Source organism: Galeopterus variegatus, unplaced genomic scaffold (genome assembly GCF_000696425.1).
Source record: "Galeopterus variegatus unplaced genomic scaffold, G_variegatus-3.0.2 Scaffold761, whole genome shotgun sequence".
Lineage (NCBI taxonomy): Eukaryota > Metazoa > Chordata > Mammalia > Dermoptera > Cynocephalidae > Galeopterus > Galeopterus variegatus.
In genome coordinates this window covers 80,439-105,106 of record NW_007726872.1, presented here as the reverse complement: position 1 = coordinate 105,106, position 24,668 = coordinate 80,439, and the positions used below count along the sequence as shown (strand labels likewise).

At 47.0% G+C, this 24,668-nt stretch overlaps 1 protein-coding gene across 1 annotated transcript in view; it reads left to right on the top strand.

Annotated features, from left to right (window-relative positions):
- The window catches only part of RHCE (Rh blood group, CcEe antigens), a 47,708-nt gene that overhangs the window by 4,642 nt on the left and 18,398 nt on the right, over nucleotides 1–24,668 (top strand). Inside the window, exons 2-7 of the mRNA XM_008572170.1 lie at nucleotides 3,816–4,002; nucleotides 8,247–8,397; nucleotides 15,075–15,222; nucleotides 16,738–16,856; nucleotides 19,666–19,803; nucleotides 21,949–22,082. Coding sequence (XP_008570392.1) covers nucleotides 3,816–4,002; nucleotides 8,247–8,397; nucleotides 15,075–15,222; nucleotides 16,738–16,856; nucleotides 19,666–19,803; nucleotides 21,949–22,082 — 877 coding nt within the window. The remainder of the gene's footprint in view (nucleotides 1–3,815; nucleotides 4,003–8,246; nucleotides 8,398–15,074; nucleotides 15,223–16,737; nucleotides 16,857–19,665; nucleotides 19,804–21,948; nucleotides 22,083–24,668) is intronic.

Sequence of the window (24,668 nt, the reverse complement as noted above, 5' to 3'; positions counted from 1 at the left end):
CAGAAAACAAGAGGGGTTTTCCCAGTAAAATGTAAATACCCCAAACCATGGCACTTTCCACATCTCAGCCTTGGGCTGCTCTTTTGGGAAATCTTTTTCTTTTCCCAGGCTGCTTCAGGGGTGAGGGTGGGCTGGGAGTCGAGGCTGTTGGGGAGGAGGCAGCAGTGTGGGGCTCCCTGGATGGCCCCAGCCTGGGCGGCAGAGGTCTTCCCAATCAGCAGTAGGGAGCATAGAGTAGAGGTCAAGCTCAGAGCCTTGGGGGCAGAAGCTGGGCTGGAAGGTTCTGCAGGTCAGAGGGAGGGGCGAGAGTGGGTGGGGGCACAGATCCAGAATCACAGGGGCAGCAGGCTGAAGGGGCAGCTGCCCATGTGGATGGACTCAGATGGCTGAACTGCACTTATCCAAACGAACTGTTTGCAAGTGGATGAACAGGCCCGGAGAGGGAATGATCTTGCTCAAAGTCACACAGCTAACAAGTGGCAGGCATGGGTAATAGTTATTAACACTCACTGTGCACCCAACCAATGCTGGGCAAAGTGATTTGCATGAGTCGGCAAGCTCAATGTTCACAGCAATCTTCTGAGCAGGTACTATTGTTTCATGCCCATTTTATAGATCAGGAAGCCTGGGACACAAAGGTAGAGCCAATCCCTGAACCCTCACATCCTGACGTGGAGCCTACACTCCTCACCATTTCACTGTAAATGCTGTGTGGAGAGGTGGGAGGCATAGGGGTAAACCCCGACAGGGTTCAAATCCTCCTGACACCTCTTACTAGCTGTGTGGCTTGGACTAGTTGTAGCACCTCTCTATGCCTCCCTTTTCCCATCTGTGAAGTGGGGATAATAATTAGTACCTACAGCATGAGGTTGTTGAGGGTTAAGGCTGTAAAGGACTCAGAACAGTGCCTGGTATGTGGAGGGTACCTTCTATGTGCCTGCTGTTCCAATGATGGTAATTATTGTCTTGTCTGTTGCTGCTGGACTCCCAGGTTACACTTTCTTTTTCAAAGTCATGGGGCTTTCATGAACTTTTCCTGAAGGCTGCCTTAGACTGTAAGATTCTCCTCTGGGCCCAGTCATTGGGGGCCCTTATGGCACATCCACTCTTTATCACCCCTGAACACCTTAGAGTTCATGAACTTATCAGACTGGTGGAAGAAGGGTGTAGAGCAGGCTCTGAGAGGTGGAGGCTGACACCAGGGGGGTGTGCTGAGATGGGACCCAGCCCTGAATCTGGGTAGTGAGAGGTAAGAGGTGTGGGTATGGGCCTCGAGACCCAGGAGACTGGAAGAGAAAGGGAGAGGATGTAGCGGGGAGTGGAGAAGGGCCTGAAATCAGATGGTATTTACTGACCGGTTTAGGGCATGTGGGCTCTGTCAAAGCACTTGCAAACTGCGGCTGTCATTTCCTCTTGTTGGCTGAAGCACAGTTTCCTGCCTCGGGGACAGTGGGGCCTTGGGGAGGAAAGCCCTGAGCACCTATACCTGGAATCAGGGGTGGCAGCTATGCCTGTTAAAGCCCCCCACCCAGTAACCTCTGGCTTTCTAGTCTTCCTCCTCTGCCCTTGTTCTGGTGACCATCCTCTCCCCACCTTCCTCTAATCCCCTCCTCAGCATATTCCAGAGCTGTAAGAGCCTTAGACAGTATCAAGTCTGACTCCTATGTGTTACAGATAGGGAAACTGAGGCCTAAGGAGAGCAAGGAACTTGCCTAAGTTCCCTTAGCAAGACCAGGGGAAAAAATAGAGACAGCCTAGGCTGGTGGAAAGGCACTGTACCAGGAATTTGGAGCTGGGCTCTGCGGCTGACATGCTGTATCAGACTGTAGGTGTGTGTATTGTTCAATGGAAGTGAATTTAAATGGGCTCTGTAAATCGAAGGGGCTTTTTGAGACTTTGGAGAGTTCTAGTAACAATAGCTTCCTCCTCGTTATCAGAGCCGGGGCTGGAAACCAGTGGTAGGTGAGTTCTTATTGCTATGATTATCATAATGAACAACCACTGTTTACTGAGACTTCTCCACATGCCAAGCACTGTACCAAACACTAGAACAAAACACTATTTCCTTCAGATCTCCCAGCACCCTCTGAGGTAGGTATAATTCCCTTTTTTAGTTGAGGAGGAAAGTAAACAACGTACAAGGCCACAGGGTTACAAGGCTGAGACATATAAATGGCCATTTTTATAAGCCAAAAATGGTCAACTGAAAACACTATTTCCTTCAGATCTCCCAGCACCCTCTGAGGTAGGTATAATTCCCTTTTTTAGCTGAGGAGGAAAGTAAACAACGTACAAGGCCACAGGGTTACAAGGCTGAGACATATAAATGGCCATTTTTATAAGCCAAAAATGGTCAACTGTTGGCTGTTTAATTAGGTTTAACCTAATAGGAAATGCTAGAGCTGGGATCACACAGAACTGTTTAAACTCAAAGCCCATGCTTTGAAAAATTGTTTACTGTCTACATGCTGGTTGCAGAAAGTTTAAACACTGAAAATAAAAGAAAAAAAGATCTCCCAAACCCAGAGACAACATCCATGGGGCGGGGGGGGGGAGAATAAAATTCCTTCAAGATATCTGTCCAGGCATTTATACATGTATTAAAATAGTTGGTGTTTATTGATAAAATGGCCTTTACTATTCTGAGCGATTACGTGCATTATACCATTTGATTTCTGCAATCTGATGAAGGAGGTATGATTATTTTTCTCATTTAACAGATGAGAACTCAAAGTGGGCTGATAGTGTGGTAGTTAAAGGCACAGGCTCCAGCAGATTGTCCAGGTTTAAGTCCTGGCTCTATCAACTGGGGTAAGTTACTTCACTCCTCTGTGCCTTGGTTTTGACATCCGTAAAACGGTGATAATAACAGCACCCATCTCAAAGGATGGTTGTGAGAACGAAATGAGATAGTCTATGTAAAGTAATTAAAGCACTATTGGCACATGGTAAACACTTAATAGATAAGCTGCTATTAAAGCTCAGGGAGGTTAAATGACTAGATCAAGACCACACAGCTAGAAAGTGCCAGAGCCCTCATTCAAACCCAAGTTCATCTAGTTCTGGAGCCCAAGCTGCTAACCATTTTTCAGAACTGAAATTAGATCAAGGTGCCCACCGTTTTCCCTTTGCTGGCCCTCTCCCTGCCATCAGGTACATCTCGTCCACTCACCTGCCATAGTAGCCCCTGCTCGGGGTCTGAAGCCAGGAAGGATGAGGGCCCTGCTGTTTTCTGCTGGCCCACGAGGTCCCTCACAGCAGGTGTTGAAGGGAGAGACCTGTTTTCTGCGAAGACAATTTGGTTCTTGCTAACTTGACCACTGGGCCTGCCTCTGCCTCCTCTTTTCTGTGTGACCTGGGCCAAGTCACTCCATTTCTGTGGGCCTTACTTTCTCATGTGCATGATGAGGGGGTTGAAGCTGATCTCCAGTAACAGCCACAATTACCTTTACTGAGTGTCAAGTATGTGCCAAGCATGGGTCCTGATGCTCTACACCTGCTCATATCAGTATGTTTACTAATAACAATAATTGCTGCATTTACTGAACTCACTATGGGCCAGGCCCTGCCTTAAGTGCTTAACCAGCATTAGCTCATCTAATCCTTATCTCAACCCTGCATGGTATGTATATGTAATCCCCATTACTGAGGTGAGAAAATTGAGGTTCAAAGAGGCAAAGTAACTTGACCACGCACTCTTAAATGACCTCGAATGTCCCTTTCAGCTGCCATTCTGCAAAACTCTAATCTCACACCACCCTCCATCCTGCCTGCTTCCTCCCCCTCTGCCTTCTCCACCTCTCCTTCCTGAGCAGGCTTCCAGGATGTTACGGTGATGGCAGCCCTCGGCTTCGGCTTCCTCACCTCGTCTCTGCGGCGGCATGGCTGGAGCAGTGTGGCCTTCGGCCTCTTCATGCTGGCCCTCGGGGGGCAGTGGGCAGTCCTGCTGGACGGCTTCCTGAACCACTTCTCCCGTGGAAAGGTGATCATCACACTCTCCAGGTAACCGGATGGTGGCTGCATCGCTTTGGGGTCCTTGAGGGGCGTGGTGCCCAAGAGGGCAGTTTCTAGAAGAGCTAGGATATCCCCTTCTCTAGCACCAATGCCATGCAATATTTAGGACACACTTTTTCTAAAAGATTATTCATTGTTTATCTAAAATTTAAATTTAACTGGGCGTCCTGTATTTTATCTGACAGCCCTACTCTGTGGTGTCACAAGGGGTCCAGATCTATAGCCCTCCCTGGATCCTTTCTTTTTTAAATTATTGATTATGATTTTGTAAAGTTACACAATTAATATAGTTTCATAGAAAAATTAAGAAAGATAAATTAGGAAAAAAAAAATAGAACACCAAGCCAGGGGTTGCGATCCCCTTACCAGTCACAAAAAAAAAAAAAAAAAAAAAAAAAAGAAATGTCCCACCCAGAGACAGTCTCTTGAAAAGAAAGAAGGACTCTCAATCTTCAAATGCTCGTGGGCAATAGATAGCCATTCCTTTGCTTTCTTTAAATGAACTTTGATCCATTTAGATGCATTTATATGAGATGCTAAGAACTAGCAAAACTTATCCACAATGCTAGAAGTCAGAACAGTGGTTACCTGGGCAAAGAGGTGGATATTGATTAGTGAGGGGTGTAAAGTAACCTTCTGGGGTACAGGGGATGATCTCCATGTTAACATGGGGATGGTTACATATCAAGCTATACACTTGATAGAAGGAATTAGGTAAAAATTTTTCCTTAAAAATTGTTTTTTTGTTTTATCCAACTCTGAATCTCTGTCCTGCCTAGACGATGGTAAATCCCATCTGGGGCATCTTGGGAATCTCTCAAGGCTACTCGGTTCCCCTCTGAGACCCTGCTAGACCTTCAGGGCACTGCTCTTCGTAAACTAGGCACTGTGCAGGGCACTTCACAAATATTATTTTGTTCAACCTTCTGGATAGGTGTCTAACCTGGTATACAGGTAAGGAAATGGAGGCTCAGAGAGGGTAAGGCACTTGCCTAGGGTCACACAGCTAAGTGTAGAGAGGGCTTCAGCTTTAACTATCTGTAACCCTTCCCACACACTCCAGAGTGATCATGACATGAAACACACTCTAGCCAGCTCCCCACTAACCCTGAAAATAAAAAACTCTCCACATTTTTCTTTTTGAAGGTTTAGATCTAATCCCCACAAAGATTTGATACCACCCCCCCACCCTACCTCCACCCACTATCCACCTGGGAAGTGACAAAGAGCACTTGGGGGAATTGTGACAGTGGTGGCCCTGGTCTGGTGCCTCTGCTGCCTTGGCTTAAGGTCACACAAGCCTTCGGCCTTCTGTACCCTAGCCATCTGAGCAGGAGGCATCTGATAGTCACTCCCTTCTTGTGATGACCACAGGGACATGTTTGTTCTTGACTCAATCCAGGAAGACAATAAGGGGCCATTTGCAGCCTGAGTGAACTTCCATGCCCCACCCCTGGCCACATGGATCCTCCCAGCTGTGACCTCTGCTGGAGCTGACTTTGAACAATGGGCTCCTTCCTGACCAGTTCTGGCCAGGGCTGGGCTGATGGGTGGTGCCAGACCTGCCTCTGGGCACAGCATGCTCTCCCTCCCTCCCTTGGCCTCACTCAAACTTGTGCCACCTGACCTGGCACTGAATTGTTTCTGCCTTGAATCCCTTCAGGGCAGGGGCCTATCTTACTCAGCGATGTCCTCCAGCGATCTCCTCACATAGTAAGAACTTAGAAATAGAAGGAACCCTAAAAGTGTGATGTTTTTAACGCTGTATTTTGAAAGGTCTTGGAGGATGTTGCTTAGAAGATAACAGCAATAACTGGTCCTCTTATTGTACTTGACACATATCAACTCACTTCACCCTCGTGACAGCTTCAGAAGCGTTGCTTCTACCTTATAGATGAAGACACTGCGGCACAGACTGGTTAAGTAATCTACCCAAGACCACCACACAGTCAAGAAGTGGTTGAGTTGGGATTCCAGCCCAGGCAACCTAGACCTGAGGCTGCACTCCTAACCACTGTACTTCACTGTCGCGCCAACTGAAATGCCACCGCTGGCACATGTCCTCTTGATTTAAGCCTTTGTCAATGAAATGAGCACTCACTTAAAAGCCATCACTTGTCCAGGCATGATAAGACATTGATAACCCCTTATTCTAAATAATTCCTGGTCCCTGTAAGACTGTGTATTAGTCCACTTTTGTTGCTTATAACAAAATACCTGCAACTGGATGATTTACAAAGAAAACAAAATTTATTGCTTACAGTTTCTGAGCCTGGGAAGTCCAAAGTCCATCTGGTAGTGGTGACAGTGACCCAGGAGTCTCACATTGTAGGATGATAGAAGCAGAGAGATAGAGACAGACTCTCCTCTTCTTTTAAAGCCCTCAGAACCATGGCCCTGACCGCTGTTATTAATCCATTCCCTACTGCACGGTCCTACAATCCAATCGCCGATTTACAAAGAAAACAAAATTTATTGCTTACAGTTTCTGAGCCTGGGAAGTCCAAAGTCCATCTGGTAGTGGTGACAGTGACCCAGGAGTCTCACATTGTAGGATGATAGAAGCAGAGAGATAGAGACAGACTCTCCTCTTCTTTTAAAGCCCTCAGAACCATAGCCCTGACCGCTGTTATTAATCCATTCCCTACTGCACGGTCCTACAATCCAATCGCCTCTTCAAGGCTCCACATTTCAATTACCATAACAGGATTTCCCACCCTCTTAACAGTCACAGTAAAGGCCAAGTTTCTAATCCATAAAACTTGGGGGACACAATTCAAGCCTCACAACTCAAGCTTCAATGAGTTTGAGGGGACATAATTCAATCCACTAGACTCCTTCCCTATGCCCTTTGACCTTCTCCGACCTTCCCTCTAAAATCCTTGTGCCTTAAGCAGGACATGGTGTTGGCAGCAAACACTGGCGAAGCTATGTCCAGACTTCAGAGCACAGGCTTTGGATACAGGCCAACTAGGTTTGAATCTCACATCTGTCATCAACTGGCTGTGTGGCCATTGCCAAAAAAGCCAAGTTTTCTAGTCTCAATGTCCTCTTCTGTAAAATGAGGGTACTTACTGAATGGACATCTAGCACCATATTGCAGAGGGTCACTCAGAGGGTTAAAATTTAAATAAGGTAATGTAGTTACGAGCCTGTTGTACGTAATGCTCAATAAATCATTATTACCATTGTTGTTGTGGTTGTGGCATCATCGTCATTAACTCCCAGGGGGAGGAGGGTGTCTCAGAGCTGCTCAGGGGAGAGTGAATTGTCCAGCTCAGTGCCACCTCCTCCAAGAAGCCCTCCCTGATGAGTCCAGTCAGCATCGCTCTCTCCTTCCAATGAAGGTGATAGCACAGATGTTCTTAGTCGACAGGCTCACGGTGTAAGCCCTATCTCCCCTGCTGGATTATAAACACCTTGAGGACAAAAACTGTTTTCTCCTCCTGAGTCCCACACTGAGCATGCTCATTTGTCAGTAGAAGGAAGGAATCAATAAGTGTTAATGATGCCAGTTTCTATTCGTGAGTTAGTTTTTTGTGCCAGTCTCAGTGCTCAATATGTACATAAGAAGAATATTCCTTGTAATCAACACTGCACTACCACAAGAAAAGTATTATTATCATTCTTATTTACAGATGGAGAAACAGGCCTAGTGAGATTAAATAGCCGGTCAAGTGGCAAAGCTGGGACTGGAAGCCAGGCTTATCCTACTTCCAAACCAGGTGTCTTTCCACAGCCATGGAGAGGGAGAGGACAAGACAGTGGCCCCAGATGAGGAGGGGCGGGGGCACTGAATGGCGCGTGGGCTGGCAGGTGAAGAGCGCCCTCTACTGAGCATCTGTGAGTGATGACGGCGGAAAAGACAAATCCGTGGGCAGAATCCCAGTTGTGAGATTCCAGAAGGGGGCCCTGAACAGAGAGCCTCCTTAACTCACCATGACATTCGTATGAGAACCTCCGGGCATCCTCAGTACAATGAGTGTGTGCAGATCAAGTTCTCAGAGTGTAGATGCCACCCTGATGGGGGAAAGGATAAAAGGGACTCAGGTCTGTGCAGCAAGGCCCCCGTTGTGGGTAGAAATCTTGTCTTATTCTCTACTGTGTGCTCAGTGCCTTGAACAGTGCCAGGCAGAGAGCAGGGGCATGGCAAGTGTTTGCTGAGAGAGCGAATGAATGAATGGGAGGCGTCCTTCTTTCTTAGTCATCCCGGCCCTCTCTCTCTCCACCAGTATTCAGCGGGCCACCATGAGCTCTATGTCGGTGCTGATCTCAGCAGGTGCCGTCCTGGGGAAGGTCAACTTGGTGCAGCTGATGTTGATGACACTAGTGGAGGTGACAGTCTTTGGTACCATGAGGATGGCCAGCAGGCAAGTCCTCCAGGTGAGTTACAGTGCTGTGAACAGGGGCCTTGGAGAAGAGGGGTGGGAAGGTGGAGAGGGGAGGGTTTCCCTTCCATTTGGTGAAGCTTCTGGGATTTAAAAAAATAAAGACAGGCCCAAATGGGGTTACAAAAGTTTGGTCTGTGCTAAATGTTTAAACCCAGCAAACTAATGCCTTTAACTTACAAAATGTGATACTGTAAGACTGTGTTTTTCACAAGATAATCATGGGATATACAAAAAGAGAATTAATTCCCAGGGCCCCACCAGCAGTAGTCCCAGCAAGATGCATGGCCAGTGCTTCTTTCAAACTAGTGTGTGTCAGTAACTATATAGGTGATCTCATTGGGAGAGATTGTTGAAAGTCTGAGTTTGAAGCCAGCAGTGAAGGTGAGGCCAGTCCAGATGGCCCTCCCAGCTCCTCTGCCATAACCCTGACCCTGAGTAATGATATGGCGGACTTCCCCATCTCACAGATGAGAAAGCTGTTGCCCAGAGAGGGACAGTGACTGCCCAAGATCACACAGCAAGATAGTGGCAGAGCACATGTGAGAACTCAGAGTCCCAGCTTGGTTTAGAAAAAAGAGCACTGGACTTGAGTCAAAGACTGGGGTTTGTATCCCAGCTGTGCCATAAATCTCCATGTGACTCTGGGTAATTTTACCTCTTAAAGCTTCAGTTTCTTCATCCGTACTATGAGGATAACATCACTACAACAAAAGGTTTGGAGGAGTAACTGAATTAATTGAATGAGATGATGCATGTTTACAAAAGAAAAAAAAGATCGTGAAGCCTCTTTGCTATGCCTCAGTATCCCATAGTAAGGCCTTTGGATTTTACACTGAGAAATATGGAGAACATTGGGGAGTTTCGAGCAGATATGATCTGAGTTAAGTTGTAAAAGAATCCTTCTGGCTTCTGGGTTCGGACAAAGACTGAAGGGGCAAGGGAGGGAGCAGGTGGAGAGCAGAGGAGGCTGTTGCAATAATCCAGACTTGGACCAGGATGACAGCTGTGAAAATGGTGGGAAGTGGCTGGATTCTGGCTGCATTTTGAAGGCAGAATTGCTAGGATTTGCTGATAGATGGCATGTGAGCTATGAGAAAAAGAGAAGGGCCAAAAATAATGCCAAGGTTTTGATTTTGAGCAACTGGGTAGATGATGATGCTTTTACTGAGATGGGAGCATTGAGATGGAGTAGATCTGGGAGGGAAAATCCAGAGTTTGGTTTCGAATGTGGTAGGGTTAGGGCTAGAGATGTGTATTAAGCATCCCACTGGAGACACTGAATGGAAATGTACAAGTCTGGAGCTCAGTAGAAAGGTCAGGGCTAGGGATATATATTTGGAAGTTGTCTGGTTATAGGTAGTGTTTAAAGCCATGGGACCCAGGGAGATCACCCAGGGAGTGAATGTAAGTAGAGATGTGAAGAAGTCTGAGGACTGAGTCCTAGAGCACCATAAATTGTAGACGGGGACATGAGGAAGAACAGGGAGTAGAGACTGGGGATTGTGGTGAGAGAGGCAGGAGGAAGCCCAGGCCAGCGTAGGATCCTGGAAGGAAAGTAAAGAGAGGGTTTAAGGTGGATCTAATTCCGTTTAAAGGTCAAGTAAGATGAGGCTTGAGAATTGCCCATCAGATTTGGCAAGGGGACCTTGACAGCATGGTTTTGGAGGAGGATGGAGGCAAAAGCCTGACTTGATTGGTTCGGAGTGGGAGATGGGAGAGTGGAGGCCATGTGGAGGCAGCCCTTCAAAGATTTTGCTGTAACAGGGAGCAGAGAAATGGAGTAGAAGCTGAAGGGCAGAATGGGGCCAAGGGAGATTTTTTGTTTACTTAAGATATCACCTGATAGTTATATGCCAGTTAGAATAATCCAGTAGAGAAAGAAAAACACAGATGAGGGATGACACAGAAAAGAGGTGAATTTCGAGAGTCAAGTCTTCGAGTTGGGAGGAGGGAGCGGGGTTTTGGGCACTGATGGTTTTAGGTGGGTGCACAGACAGCTCATCTTAATAATAGGAGGGGAGGCAGAGGCCGTGAGTGGGCTGGCAGATTGGGTGGTGGGTGCCACAGTTCCAGTCGCCTGCAGGGAGAAAATGCTTTACTTATTGCTTCTGTTTTCTCAGAGGAACAAGAGGCAAAGTCATCGGGAGAGGTGGGGTTTGAGGAGAGGGACGGTGTGATATGGTCACCTATGAGAGTGGAAGAGTGGGAGGACCAGAGAGCACAGGCTGGCCCCCGGGCCCTTTGGGGCTTGTGATCATATGGAAGTGCACCAGTGACCAGGGCTGGGTACGGCTGCCCTGGGACAGATGTGGCAGAAGCAGAGAGTTGGCCTTGCCCAGCCTGGGGTACTGCCCAGAGAGAAGCCAGAGACCAGGCGAGACCAGAAAAGGGGCCATCTGCAAGGAAGGGAATATAAAAGTGGGCCATAAAATTTAAGCTGGTTAAGGAAGGAGTGAGAAAGTGACAGAACGATGGACAGCAAACATGGGAAGCCTCGTGGTTAAGAGCAAGCACTCTGCACAGATTCTGCAGCCAGCTGGCCTGTGTCAATTCTCAGCTCAATCCACACTAGCTGAGTCAATTTGAGTAACTTAGTTAACCTCTCTGTGCCCTAGTTTTCCTATCTATAGGATGGGATAATAATAATAATACCTACTTCCCAGGGCTGCTGCAAGGATTCCACAAGTTAAAATATATAAAGGGTTGAAACAGTGCCTGGCACAGGGTAAATGCTGTGGCAATGCTGTTATTGTCATCAGCACCATTATTATCAGGCTCGATTGACTAGAACTGTTGAGGTGGGGAGACCTAAGGAAGTGAGCTGGACAGATAGGAGATGGTGGTTGTGACAAGGTAGATGTTTGAAAGTGAGATTTTGGAGGTAGCACAGTTGGTGGCAATGACAAGGTCTAAGGTTTCAAGTGGATGTGGGTGGCAAAAACGTAATGTAGGGAAAGCTCTTAGAGGAGGGAAAGTTGAGGAACAGAGAGGGGAAGGAGTTGGGTGGACCAAGATGATGCCTTGGAAGAGGGATGGAGAGAAAGGTGCTGAAATCCTCAGTGACTAACAGGCAGCCAGGAGGCAGGCAGAGAACTGCAGCCGGGAGGGGAGAGTGTGGTGGCATGTCCTTTAAGAGAGCTGGGGAAAAAGAACAATGTCTGGAAGGTAATATTGGAGGTTCTTATCATTTATTAATTTTGGTTTTCTTCATCTGTATATATGACTTTATTTTAACCACTAAATACTTCAGTGTACATTTCCTCAAAACAAGGGCATTCTTTTACATAATCATTGCTCAGTTAACAATATTGAGAAATTAACATTGATACAATATTATTATCTCACTAAATTTCACAAGTTGTCCCAATAATATCCTATCTAGTGAAAGAAAAAAAATATTATTATTTTATTTTTTTATTTTTTTAAAAGATGACCAGTAAGGGGATCTTAACCCTTGGCCTGGTGTGGTTAGCACCACGCTCTCCCAAGTGAGCTAACCCACCATCCCTATATAGGGATCTGAACCCGTGGCCTTGGTGTTAGTAGCACCACAGTCTCCTGACTGAGCCATGGGCCAGCCCCAAAATTTATTTTCTGGCCCAGGATCGCACCTTGCATTTAATTCTTACAATTTTTAAATTCCACCAATCTGGAACTGTTCTTTGGTCTTTATTATTCATGATTTTGACATGTTTTGAAGTTACACGTTTTGTAGATTGTGGGCTTGTCCACTGTTTCCTCATGGTTAGATTGAGAGGATGCATTTTTGGCAGGAATTCCACAAAAGTGCTGTGTGTCCTTCTTAGCACATCATATTAGGAGATGTACTGTCTGTCTGTCCCATTACTGGGCACATTAACTTTGGTGACTTGGTTAAGATGGTGTCTGCCAGGACCTTCCACTGTTAAGTTACTGTTTCCCCGTTTATAATTAATAAATGTCTTGCGAGGAGATGATTTCCTATGAATATCCTGTTTCTTTCTTTTTTTTTTCCTTTTTGTCTTTTTTCGTGACCGGCAACGGAATCACAACCCTCGGTGTTGCTCCCGCGCCTCGCTCAGCCAGTGAGCGGCCGGTCTGTATGTGGGATCCGAACCCTCGGTGGGAGTGCCGCCGCGCTCCCAAGCGGCGCACTGCAGCAGTGCGCCTCCGGGCCAGCCCTGAATATCCTGTTTCTCATCCAACTTTCACCCACTGGTTTTAGCATTCACTGATTCCTGCAGAATCAATTAGTACTGTGGAGATTGCCAATACTGGTTTTCTAATTCCATCTTCCCTTCCACATCCATTATTTGGCATTCTTCTGTAAAGAAGAGCTTTCACTTCTCCATTCATTCATTCATTCATTCATTCATTCATCTACTTATTTATTTTTATCACTATGGGTTCATAGATTCATGTAGGCACACTTTCATTTTCTGTTTTTTCTCTCTCTTAATATGAGGATTAATGATAACTCCTTGGTCCCAAGAAAGAAAACGTCACTGGAGCTTTCTTAGGCAGAATAGGGGGAATTCAGTATAAGGACCACCGAGGGCAGGATGTGCAGCCTGACTCAGGAAGGTGCTGGAACTGGATGTGAGAAAACTTTAGGATCCCAAGTAACTCATGCTCTTAATCTTTTGGCTCCTTTTCTCTCTGTACATCTAATTTCTCTGTATACCTGCTTTCTCTTTAATGAAAAACATGTCCATTCCATCCCTGCATTTGTTCCTGCATTTCTATGTGCCAGACCCTGCAGAAAACAACTTTTCTCTCTCAGTTAGTCTCAGTTCTATAGTCTAGGGAGAGAGAATCTGATTAGTCCACTGGGTCATTTATCTCCTCTGGTCCAACCAGCTGCAACTGACATAGATGATGGTTTGCACAGAGAAAACATGGCTGTCAAGAAGAAGGGTAAATTCCAGAGATGAAACACTGAGAAGCACATTATAAACCATTTCCTACTTTGTTACAGTCTTCATATAGATTGTTTTGAAAGACTGCATTAATTTAATGCCATCTCTTCTCTGCAGCTTCGACTTGCTAGTTTAACTGGTCTAGGGGAGGGTTTAGCATAGATTTTGAGAGTTCACTGTCCTCAAAACTTCAATTTAGCTTGGGTTTGTTCACTGGGAGAGCTCACAGGGAACCAGAGTCATGGACCAGAGCCATTTCAATGGAGGCAACTCGAGAAACGAGTATTCCAAGCCAACGATCCCCAAGTGAGGTTTCTGGATTCCTGGAGGAGCTCAAAGAGATTAAAGATGCAAGCACTCTTTTCAGTTGTTGCAAGGGAATTGCATAGACTTTCATCTTTATGGATGACTGAGGGCTCCTTACCATTCATTTATTCATTTCACAAATATTTATTCGGTATCTATTACTACCAGGCACTCTTGTAGCCGCAGAAAAATACAACTCTCATGGAACTTCCATTCCAGAAGGAAAGACTGCCAATAAACAATAAAATAGGCACAAGATATAACATCTTAGATGGTGATAAGTGCTACAGAGAAAAATAAAAGGAGAAAGTAGATAGAAAGAGTTGGGGAGGGGGAATAGAATGTTAGTTAGGGTGGCCAGGGAAGTCTTCACCAAGGAAGTCATTTTTGAGTACAGACCTGAAGGAAGTGGGTGCTCAAGCCACATGGTAGCTGAGAACAGTGTTCAACCGATAGCAGGATGGTGGGAGTGGTCTGCGTCTGCCTGTTTAGAATTGCTGGCACAAGGTGATAATAAAAAGCAGACAGACTTTTAGTGGGCTTTAGTATGCACTCCCTTATTGCTCACACTCAGGGTGGACCATCTCCCTCCACCCTGCCCTGGTTACGCCCCTGCAGAAGGGTAAGAGCTTTCCAAGCAGTTGAATGACCTGGAGTGGGGACATGCTAGTGGATTTCAGAAAGAGAGAGGAGCAAGTGGAGGCGAGGAATAGAAGGTGAAATCATAGAGGTTAGTGTGAGAGCCGATCACACAGCGTCCTGTAGGTCATAGAGCAAGATGTGGACTTTTACTTTGAGTGAGGTGGGAGCCACTGGAGGGATCTGAGCAGAGAAGTGATGTGATCTGACTTACATTTTAACAAGGTCACTCTGGCTGCTGCATGGAGAACAGTCAGTAAGGAGACAAGGGTGGAAATGGGGAGACCAGTTAGGAAATTATTGCAATAATTTGGGGTAGCAGCAATGGTGGCTTAAACCAAGGTGGGGGTCCGTGGGGAGTGGTGGTAAAAATTCTGCCAATTCTGGGAGGATTACTAAATTTGATTTTCATGAAGCAAAATTAGCATATATCTAGAATTTACTAAGGATTTTAGTTTGGTATTATAAGAAGTCTGGCTGCTTCATATTGCAAAGTTTATATCACTCATCACTCTATGCAGACTTGGAGTTCCGCTGAGGAGTAGGAAGCAGTGGGGCACTTCCATGGGGCTTTTTGCCCTACCTAATGCTTTGACCTCAGCCAAAAGCCTTTAAGAACTAATGATAAAGGCCAATGAGTGAGCTCCCGGGAATAAATACACGGCTACTCACAGGGCTCCTGTGAAGGGGGAAAGCCTGCTGGGCGGAGTGGGGTAAGTGCTGAACACTGGTCTCATGACTTCAAGTCACACAGCCTACGTGACATGGGGGTTTGCCTATGTGCAGAAGATGCTACATTCACTACTCCTGCTGGCTTTGGTTGCAGACAGACGACCACGTAAGCATGATGTATGTCCATGTGTTTGCGGCCTGCTTTGGGCTGACTTTGGCCTGGTACCTCTCAAGGCCTCTGCTTGAAGGAGTGGAGGAGAAAGAAAAGACAGCAACGAGCCCCAGTTTGTTTGCTATGCTGGGTAAGGACAAGGTGGGGTGGGTGGTCTCCTACCGGGGCTAAAAGCCAAGAGGCTCAAAAAGGGCTCTGCTGCAAAACCTCTCTCTTTACCAACTTACCCTGGGGTGTCTGAGACCCTTCATAATGACTCGTTTTGAGTGGTGTTTGCTGAAGTCACACGTTTGAATTAAGCATTCCCTTCTAGGGATCTCTCTTCATTAATACCAATGGAGAGGAGAGACTCATTATGTTTAAGTAAGTTTTCCCAATCCTTTTGTCCTTAGTGGAAAGGAGGGAATTGGACAAGTGAAGAAAGGAGAGTGTGGGAGTGGAGAAAGGAACAGGGGTGGGAAGGGAATAGGAATAATGTTATATTTTGAAAAGCTGCGGTGGATATGGTGAACTTAGACTGCTGAGAGAGGCTGAGAGGAAGTCAGGCAGCGAAGTCTGCCACAGGAGAATGAGTATCAGGCCCTGGGGCCAAGTTAAAGCAGCACGTTAGTTTTTAAAAATAAGCACTTGGCCATTACGGACTGGGTCCAGGAGGTCTGGGCTTTGTAGATTTCAACTCTCTGGGCCTTAGTTTCCTTGCCTATAACATATGTTAGCTGGTGCCTGCCAGGGTTTAGTGAAATCCAATGCACCTGGTTATGTAGAAACACTGGTCTGGGCCTGAGTCTTTTCATCAAACTGCACCCCATGCCATCCCATATTTTGACCAGTCTCCTCAGAGTGATCCTATGCTGATTGAGGGGCAGATCAGCTGTCCTTGCTGTGCCCCAGTGTTCCCCCAGTGGGCCCATCTTCCCCACTGCCTATGCTCCAAACACTTGCAATGACTCACTGGCCTCTGAGTGGCTCCTTTCTTTTCCAGTTATTGTGGCTCCTCAGTCCTACGTGGGTACATGGGAACCCTATCAGTGGTCTTGCTGGCCTGGGGGTCACCAGGGCCCTCTTCTCCCCTACTGCCTCCTAGCAACTTCATCCGAAGGGAACAGCTGCAGCTTTTGCTGGCTCCTGCTCTATGTGCTCAGCAGCTCAAGCATATATATTATTATAAATCATACATCTTCTTTATGCCCCTTGTCCAATCTCTCCCCATCCCTCTCTCCCTCCCCCCCATTAATTACCCTAGATTTCTTCTCTCCTTCTGAAAGAGTAATGGTTACTCTGTTGATTTTTTGCCTAGATGATCTGTCCAATGCTGAGAGGTGTGATCAGGTCCCCCAGTATTATTGTAGAGCAGATGCTTCTTCTGTCACTCTGGAATGAGCTTTGTGGAGAGAGACATCCTCTTCTTTTCTTTAGTCTCTGCTGGTTACTCTTCTTGTGTCAATGCACTCCAGTGGCTGGTGGACCATCTGCATGGCAGTTGTGGTGTCTAGCCACTTTTGTGGCAGCCACGGTTATTGTGGTGGCTGTGGTGGGCCACCCACATGGAGGTGATGTTTTTGGCATGCTCCTTACCTACTTAGTGGTGGCATTGGTGGTGTGCCTGGTTGTGGGAGGGGGTCTGGTCCCTGGCTCCAAACCTCAGGATCCCGGGAAGGCCCTGTTGCACTGGTGGTGCACCTCATTGTGGGAGGAGGGTCTGGTCCTCAGATCCAGACCTCAGGACCTCAGGAGGGCGCCATGGCACTGACAGGGTGCCTGGTTGTGAGTGGAGGGCCCAGCATGCCTGGTTGTCCCCCCTTTCTGGCTTGGTAGCCCAGGGGACTTCTGGTCCTTCTAGGTGTTATAGGTATTCTTTCATGAAATGAGGCTTTTACTAGTTAATACAAACTTTGTCTCTGGTTGTGAGTACTAAGTTTTTTCTCCAGTTCTGCGTTGGATTATTTGTTGTTCCCACCACTTAAACTCTGAGCTGGAACTAATTTGTTGTCCTTTGCTTACTTCTAAAGTGGTGGAGCTCCTTGTGGGGACCAGTACTTGAGCTCTGTGATTGAGCTAAATTGCTGCTTTGCTGTTGATTCCCTGGTGAAGGCTTTTTGTGCAGCTCAGGTTTTAATGGTTGACTTTATAGGATTTCCAGGTTTAGTGAAATCCAATGCACCTGGTTATGTAGAAACACTGGTCTGGGCCTGAGTCTTTTCATCAAACTGCACCCCATGCCATCCCATATTTTGACCAGTCTCCTCAGAGTGATCCTATGCTGATTGAGGGGCAGATCAGCTGTCCTTGCTGTGCCCCAGTGTTCCCCCAGTGGGCCCATCTTCCCCACTGCCTATGCTCCAAACACTTGCAATGACTCACTGGCCTCTGAGTGGCTCCTTTCTTTTCCAGTTGTGGCTCCTCAGTCCTACGTGGGTTCATGGGAACCCTATCAGTGGTCTTGCTGGCCTGGGGGTCACCAGGGCCCTCTTCTCCTCTACTGCCTCCTAGCAACTTCATCCGAAGGGAACAGCTGCAGCTTTTGCTGGCTCCTGCTCTATGTGCTCAGCAGCTCGAGCCTGGAAGTGGCCAGGGCTCAAAATGGTTAGAGGTTTATTCTTTCTCTCATCATGGCTTCTCTGGCTCCATGCACTCTGTAGGTCTCTCCTTCTCTTCCCCTGAACTCTAGCAGCCCCATCTCGGCTGCTGTTGCTTTTTAATAGCTGTAAATTAGTTGATTTGGGACAGAGTGGTGCTAGAGACCTTCTATTCTGCCATCTTTACTGGAACCCCCCAAGAAATTTTGAAAATTGAGCGATCAGAATCAGAAGAAATGTTATGCTAGTCATGTGACCTTGGTCAAGCCACTTCAACTTTTTGAGCCTCAACTGCCTCATCTGTAAAGTGGGAATTAAGAGATAATGTGTTTATTGTGCTTAATGTGGAGTGAGTGCTAGGCAAAAATTAGCTGCAATTAGTAATATACCTGAGGGACTGTGTGTGTGAGTTTTGGGAGGGGGGATGGGGGGCAGCCGAAGACAATATAATTTCCAATGATGATTGGGCATGGGGTCAGCCAGGCAGAGGTGTTGGGGAAGAGTCTAGACAGATAGGAGGCTTAGAGAGAATGTGGCCCCTGATGATGGGCTAACATCATAATTCCAGTGTAAGGGGCAGGGGGTTTCCCCCAGGTGAGCTCCATGATGACAGAGAGTCCAGGAGCAGACAAGATGGGAACATCCAGGGTGGCAGGAGTGGGCATCAGGTCAGGGAAGCCCACAAGCTGGTCCCAGAGCTCAGAGCTCCAAGGCCTAGTGTAAAGCTACACGACTATGCCAGTTGTCGAGTAAGGCGAATCATAACTAAAGCCAAAATGTTTCATTATTTTAGTTATACTAAGTTTCCATTTGTATTGTCAGGGCTAGGGCTCAGACCCTTCGAACCCATTGTACAGACTGGGTCACCAGACCCCTCACATGCAGGTCCACAAGCTCTAGGTAATTGGGAAAGATCCCGGGAGCCATTGGCAGATGACAGGAGCTCAGTCCTCAGTAGCCACAACAGCAGCAGCTTACCGGTCCAGCAGCTTACGGGTCTGGTGGTGGCAGCGGCCTCTCAGAGGGTCCTGGGGACACTGGCAGCAACAGCTTGCAGCAGTAGCGGCCTCCCCGTGGCCCACCCTGAGGGCATCCTGGGGGCCGGGGGCACCATGGATCAGAGCCACTCATCCTTTATACTTAAGTCATAACCTAGGACACCTAGGTGCACATGCGCAATTACATTAGACAATAGCCAGGAACACCTGGGTGCACACGCACGTTTACATCAAATACTCGGCAAGATTCTGAACATCGAGGGGCCCTGAACATTTTCCTACATTTTCCCAACACCTAGGTAGAGTAGAGGGTCAGATGAGAGCAAGGTAAGGCTCCAGTTTCATAGCAATGAAGGACACAGCAGAGGTGGGACCCAGAAACAAGGCCCAACATTTTCCTACATTTTCCCAACACCTAGGTAGAGTAGAGGGTCAGATGAGAGCAAGGTAAAGCTCCAGTTTCATAGCAATGAAGGACACAGCAGAGGTGGGACCCAGAAACAAGACCTAGCTTATTGGAATTGGGTCCAGCCGCACAGGGTGGCATAGGCGCCAAGTAGGCAATAATAATAATAATGACATGTTTATTGGGCATTAGTAATAGTCTATGTCAGGCACTGAGCTAAGAGCTGTATATGTGGTAACTCATTTAATCCTTGTGAAAACCCTATGAAGTAGGTATTATCAAAACTGCATTCTTCTAAGTGCCCAAGGCCACATCACTGATAAGTGTGAGGGGTGGCTAGGATGCACTTTCCAGATGATTCCCTTTGTGCTTCCCAATCAGAGGAACTGCTCCCTGTGCCTAAGAGGTGGGCATGAGCTAGCCCATTGATGAAGGTCATATAGTCCCAACAGAGGGAAGGGGATGGTCGCAGGATCCACGAAGCAGAGAGGACATTATGGCATTGCCCTGCTACCAGCTTGCTGAGTAACTTTCAGCAAGACAGTGTTCTCTCTGTGCCTCACTTCATTCACCCACAAGCTATTTCTTTTCAGACTCACGTCCACAATGCGGTGCTGGCAGGAGGCGTGGCTGTGGGTGTCTCATGTCACCTGATCTCTTCTCCCTGGCTGGCCATGGTGCTGGGTCTTGTGGCTGGGTTGATATCCACTGGGGGAGCCAAGTGCCTGCCGGTAAGAAACAACTAACATCCTCTGCTTTGGCTGAGATCAGCAGTATCCTGGGGTCCTTGTGGGCAATTATGTGATGCCATGGGCTGCATTAGGCAGGTGTTGGTGCTTTCTCATGTTGGCTTCAAAGCCTGGGTGAGGGACCACCCCAGTTGGATAGTACATTTGTGAGGATGCTGAGGAGCAAGTAAAAGAACCCATTCAAGCTTGCTCAGGTATAAGGGGGAATTTGTTATAAGGCTCCTGGGGTGTCATAGAGCCCAAGGACAGGGATGCTGCTAGGAACCCAGGAAGGGCTGGCATCAGAGACTGGAGTGTTGAGGGGAACCCAAGAAGTTCCTGCTTTACTTCTTTCTTTGCTTTTCCCAAATATCTGCTTTCTTCTCACTCTGTAGACCTGCTTCCTCGTCTCCTACTCCACATGGTGGAATGTAGTCTTTTGCTTCAAGAAAGCAGCCAAGTGGAATCTCTTGGGTCCAATTCTGAATTCTCTGGAGAAGGGGCTCTTTGGCTTAACTTGGATAATGTGTCATCTTTGGCTGAGGGTGGGGGTGGGGCATGTCATACATACATGGCTGCTGCCATTGAGCCATGTGGATGGAGGAGGAAGGGGCAGCACCGGAAGAGAGAATTCTAGGCTGACAATCCAGGTCATGTCCACTTCCAATTGTCTAATTCTTCTAAGTGGATGGATTCTTCTTTCTTCAATGCTGAACAAGTACTGCTTATACCAGAGTTACTCCATTAGAGCTAATTGGTTATAACGTACTTCTAGGAGAAATATTTATGGATGACAAATCTTCATGGGTCTGAAGACCTGATAGAGGAAAAAGGAGTAGACTTTTGAAGGCTGAAATTGCATGAACAATGGATATTCAGGGAGTCAGTTTCAATCTAAAATTAGGAAGAAGTTACCAGCAGTTTGATTTTCCCAAAGATGGGAAAGTCTGATTTTCATCTTTGCAATGGGAACAAATGTCTTTTATCTCCTCTGGCTTTGAAATCCTGAGATGAAAGGAGGAAGTGCACAGCAGAGAATGCATAACAAGTTATCCGCAGGCTTGGGTCCATTGCTTTCTCTGTGCCGCAGTGTCCTTCACTCTACCACTGGGAAGACTATTCCAGGATGATTCACTTCTCCAACCACTCATTCATTCAACACATATGTTTTAACACTTACTGTACTTCTCCAGCTATAGTTTAGTGAGGAAAATGGACAAATAAACACAATACAGTGTGGTAACTGCTGCAGGAACACATCTAAGATAGCCTGGGACAGGTCAGGAAATGCTTCCCAGAGCAGAGGACATGTCAGCTTAGCATTGACAAATAAGTAGTATAAGTCAGGCAAAGAACAGTACTGGTGAGAAGGGCATGTGGCCCAGAAACAGAAAGATGTTCTTATGGCTAAAGCATAGGGTTTACCTGGGATATGGTGCAACCAGCACCTTGAGAGATGGGAGGTGCTCAGGCATATCTCCTGGGCTAGGTGAGGGATCTGGATTTTTATTCTGAAGACAATGGAGGTTCTAAGAAGGGGACTAGCCTGATCAAATTTGCATTTCTGTCCACATCTGTTGGCTCACAGCCATCTGGGAGGCTGAGTGTTGATGCTGAAGGAACAGTGGGAATCTGGAGGTGTGTGCAGATGCTTTTCTTCTAATCAGCCATGTTGTCTTTGGGATGGCACATAAGTGTGGGCTAGACCAGTGGGTCTCAATCGCTCCCAGGGGACATTTGACAATGTCTGGAGACATTCTTGGTAGACACCGCTGGGTGTCATCTAGAGGGTACAGACCAGGATGCTACTAAACATCCTGCAGTGCACAGGACAGCCTTCCACAACAAAGAATTATCAGCCTAAAATGCAAATAATGCCTAAGCTAGACCCTTGCTACTCAAAGTGTGGTCTGTGGACAAGCAGTACTGGCATCGCCTGGAACCTTGTTAGAAAGGCAGAATCTCAGACCCTCCCCTCCCCACCAAACTTGACACTTCATGTTAACAAGGTCCCCAGGTGATGTGAGCGCACATTCAGGTCTAAGAAGTACTGTTTTAGGTGGCTCTGGATGCCGAGGTGAGTGAAAAGGGTGGATAGGGAATATGGGTCTCACCTGCAGATCTGCTTATAATGATGTTTGTCCCCAGTTGTGTTTCAGCTCAGTGCTGGGGATTCACGATACCTGCAACGTGTACTCCACCTTCGGCTTGCCGGGTCTGCTCGGAGGGATCACCTACATTGTGCTTGTAGTGCTTCAGATCAGCTGGACCAAGAATCCCATGTGGGTCACGCAGCTTATCCCCTTAACCTCCCCATCCAACTGGAGAAGAAATGTGCCCAGAGCCCTCAGCTGGGGAGCATGCATTCAGGGCCAGGCACTCAGTAGGCCTCGACACATATTGTTTGGCCAATTTACTCAGAAATTCTGCCCAGCCCCTACCTTGTATGGAGTCATCACCTCTCCAGGCCACTTCTTCTTTCCAAAATGGACAGCTTGGGTGCAAGACAAAGGCAGAGTCCCAAGACCCCACAAATGTGGGCACAGCCCAGTTGAGTCTGTTTCCACCCATGGTGCTTTAGGTCATGGTAAAGCGCTTGTGCTGTGGAGTCAGAATGCTCTTGAAACCTGCTCCCACTGCTTCCTAACTGGGCATGTTATCTAACTTTCCTCAGCTCTGGTTGCCCAATCGTAAGTGAGGGTAATGATATACCACCCCCATTAGGTTGTTGGGAAGCTCTTTGATGCCAACACTGTGTGGTTAAGGGGATTTAATAATTTACTATAGGGAAATGCTAAGCACAACCCATCCCGAGGCCCAGAGAGGGAAGGGGCTTGGCTGAGATCTCTTAGGTTGTTGGGAAGCTCTTTGATGCCAACACTGTGTGGTTAAGGGGATTTAATAATTTACTGTAGGGAAATGCTAAGCACAACCCATCCCGAGGCCCAGAGAGGGAAGGGGCTTGGCTGAGATCTCGCTGTGAGATGGGAACATGGGCCTCTGGACCAGAGTCAGGTTCTGTGCACCCCAGACCGTGGTCAGCAGTGCTTGCTTTGAAATACCAGAGCCCTGGCCATTACCTCCTGGAGGTTGTGTGAGTATTTTCTGGATGTGGCTCACATAAAATGAAAGAGTGACTTGAACTGATACAGCAATGACAGTATTACTGATAATACTCTTTATTGACTGCTTTCTAAGAGCAAGGCATTGTGCTAAAAATCATTACTTGCATCATCTCATTTAATCCTCACCACCACCGTGAGAGGTATTGTATGCTAAGAAATGATACTTAGGTGCAGTTATCTGCCCAAGGTCACCTGGCTGGAAGTGGCTGGAAAGGCAACTGAGGTGGGTGATGAGGAGCTCATCTTGTTTAGAGGCATCTCAGAAAAATCACGGAGGAGACGGCATCTCTTCCAGCTCTTGGGTCCCTTATAGCTCCAATGATAAGGACGACCGTAGCCACAAATGATAGGAATCACATAAGGGCAGGCGAGGCGTTCTTTCTGGAGCTGCTTGGGGTGAGGAGGATTCCTTTTGGGTTGGGGAAAGGATGATCTGTGTGAAGAAGTCACCTGAGTAATGGGCTCCAATGATGTGCCTGTCACTGTTTTAACAACTGTGCAACTCTGGGCAAATCCTTTCCTCTCTCTGGGCCTCAAAGTCCTCCTCTGTAAAATGAGGCGTTGATCTAGCAGGGTCCCAAACTCAGATTCCTGTAGGGGCCAGGCAGGTAAGGTAAAAAATGAGGGCAGTGAAGGGGGGCTGGCAGTTGCTCTTCAGCTCCAAGCTACCATTACTATGCAGGGATCCAGGCTCAGTGTCACCAGATCAATGACTTTTCAAGAGAAGCTAGAAATCTAGAGTCTTGCATGTCCTCTCTCAAGTATTGGTGAAAAATTAAAAATCATTAGAAACATTGTATGGGCCAAATTCTGCTTGGGGGCTGCCGACCTATAGCTTGTGGACCACCTACCATTCTAGAACCTCAATTCTGTGATTCTGTGGTTCTCCCAGAGCAATGGTTCTCAAGAGCACCAGAATAACCTGAGAACTTGTTAGAGATGCAAATCCTACTGAGGCCTTAGCCCAGACCTACTCAATTAGAAATCTGAGGGTGGGGCCTAGCAGTCTGTATTTTAACAAGCCCTCCAGGTGATTTCCATGTAAGCTTCAGCATGAGAACCAATGGCCTATAGCAAAAAAAAAAAAAAAAAAAAAAAAAAAATTTCTGAGGTGCAAATACTCCCATTGTGACTGATTTTAAGCTATTAGGTGACATCACTGAACATGAAGTTGGGAAGAGATGAAAACCATGACTCCCATAAGCCTGTGTGAGCTGGCCCTAGCACACCTCTACAGGCCAACTCTTGTCAGGACGAGTCAGCTGAAAACCAAAAGGTAGTTGTCCTGTTTCCTCTGCAGAAACCTAGCAAAGGGAAGCACAGGGTGATAGTGATGACCTCTCTTGGGGAGGGCTTTGGCTTCTTGGAAGCACAGGCTTCAGGGACAGGCAGACCAAGGTCATATTTACCAATCCTATGACATTAGGCATGGTATTCAAACTCTCTAAGTCCCAGTTTTCTATCTGTAAAATGGGATAATAAGATCTGTGTCAGAGGGCTGCTGTGAAGATTTAGCAATATTTAATAATTAAAGGGCTCAGGACAGTGCCTGGGATGGAGTAAATACCCAGCACAGGACCCTTTTCTTTGATGATTGATGATGATTGATACTGCTGCTTTCTTATAAGGGCATCTCCATGTAATGGAAAGACGGAGAGAGGATTACAGTCAGACACAATGTGAAGTGTGGATCCGCTACTTTACTAGCTGGTGACATTGGGCAAGTCAGTTAACTTTTCATTA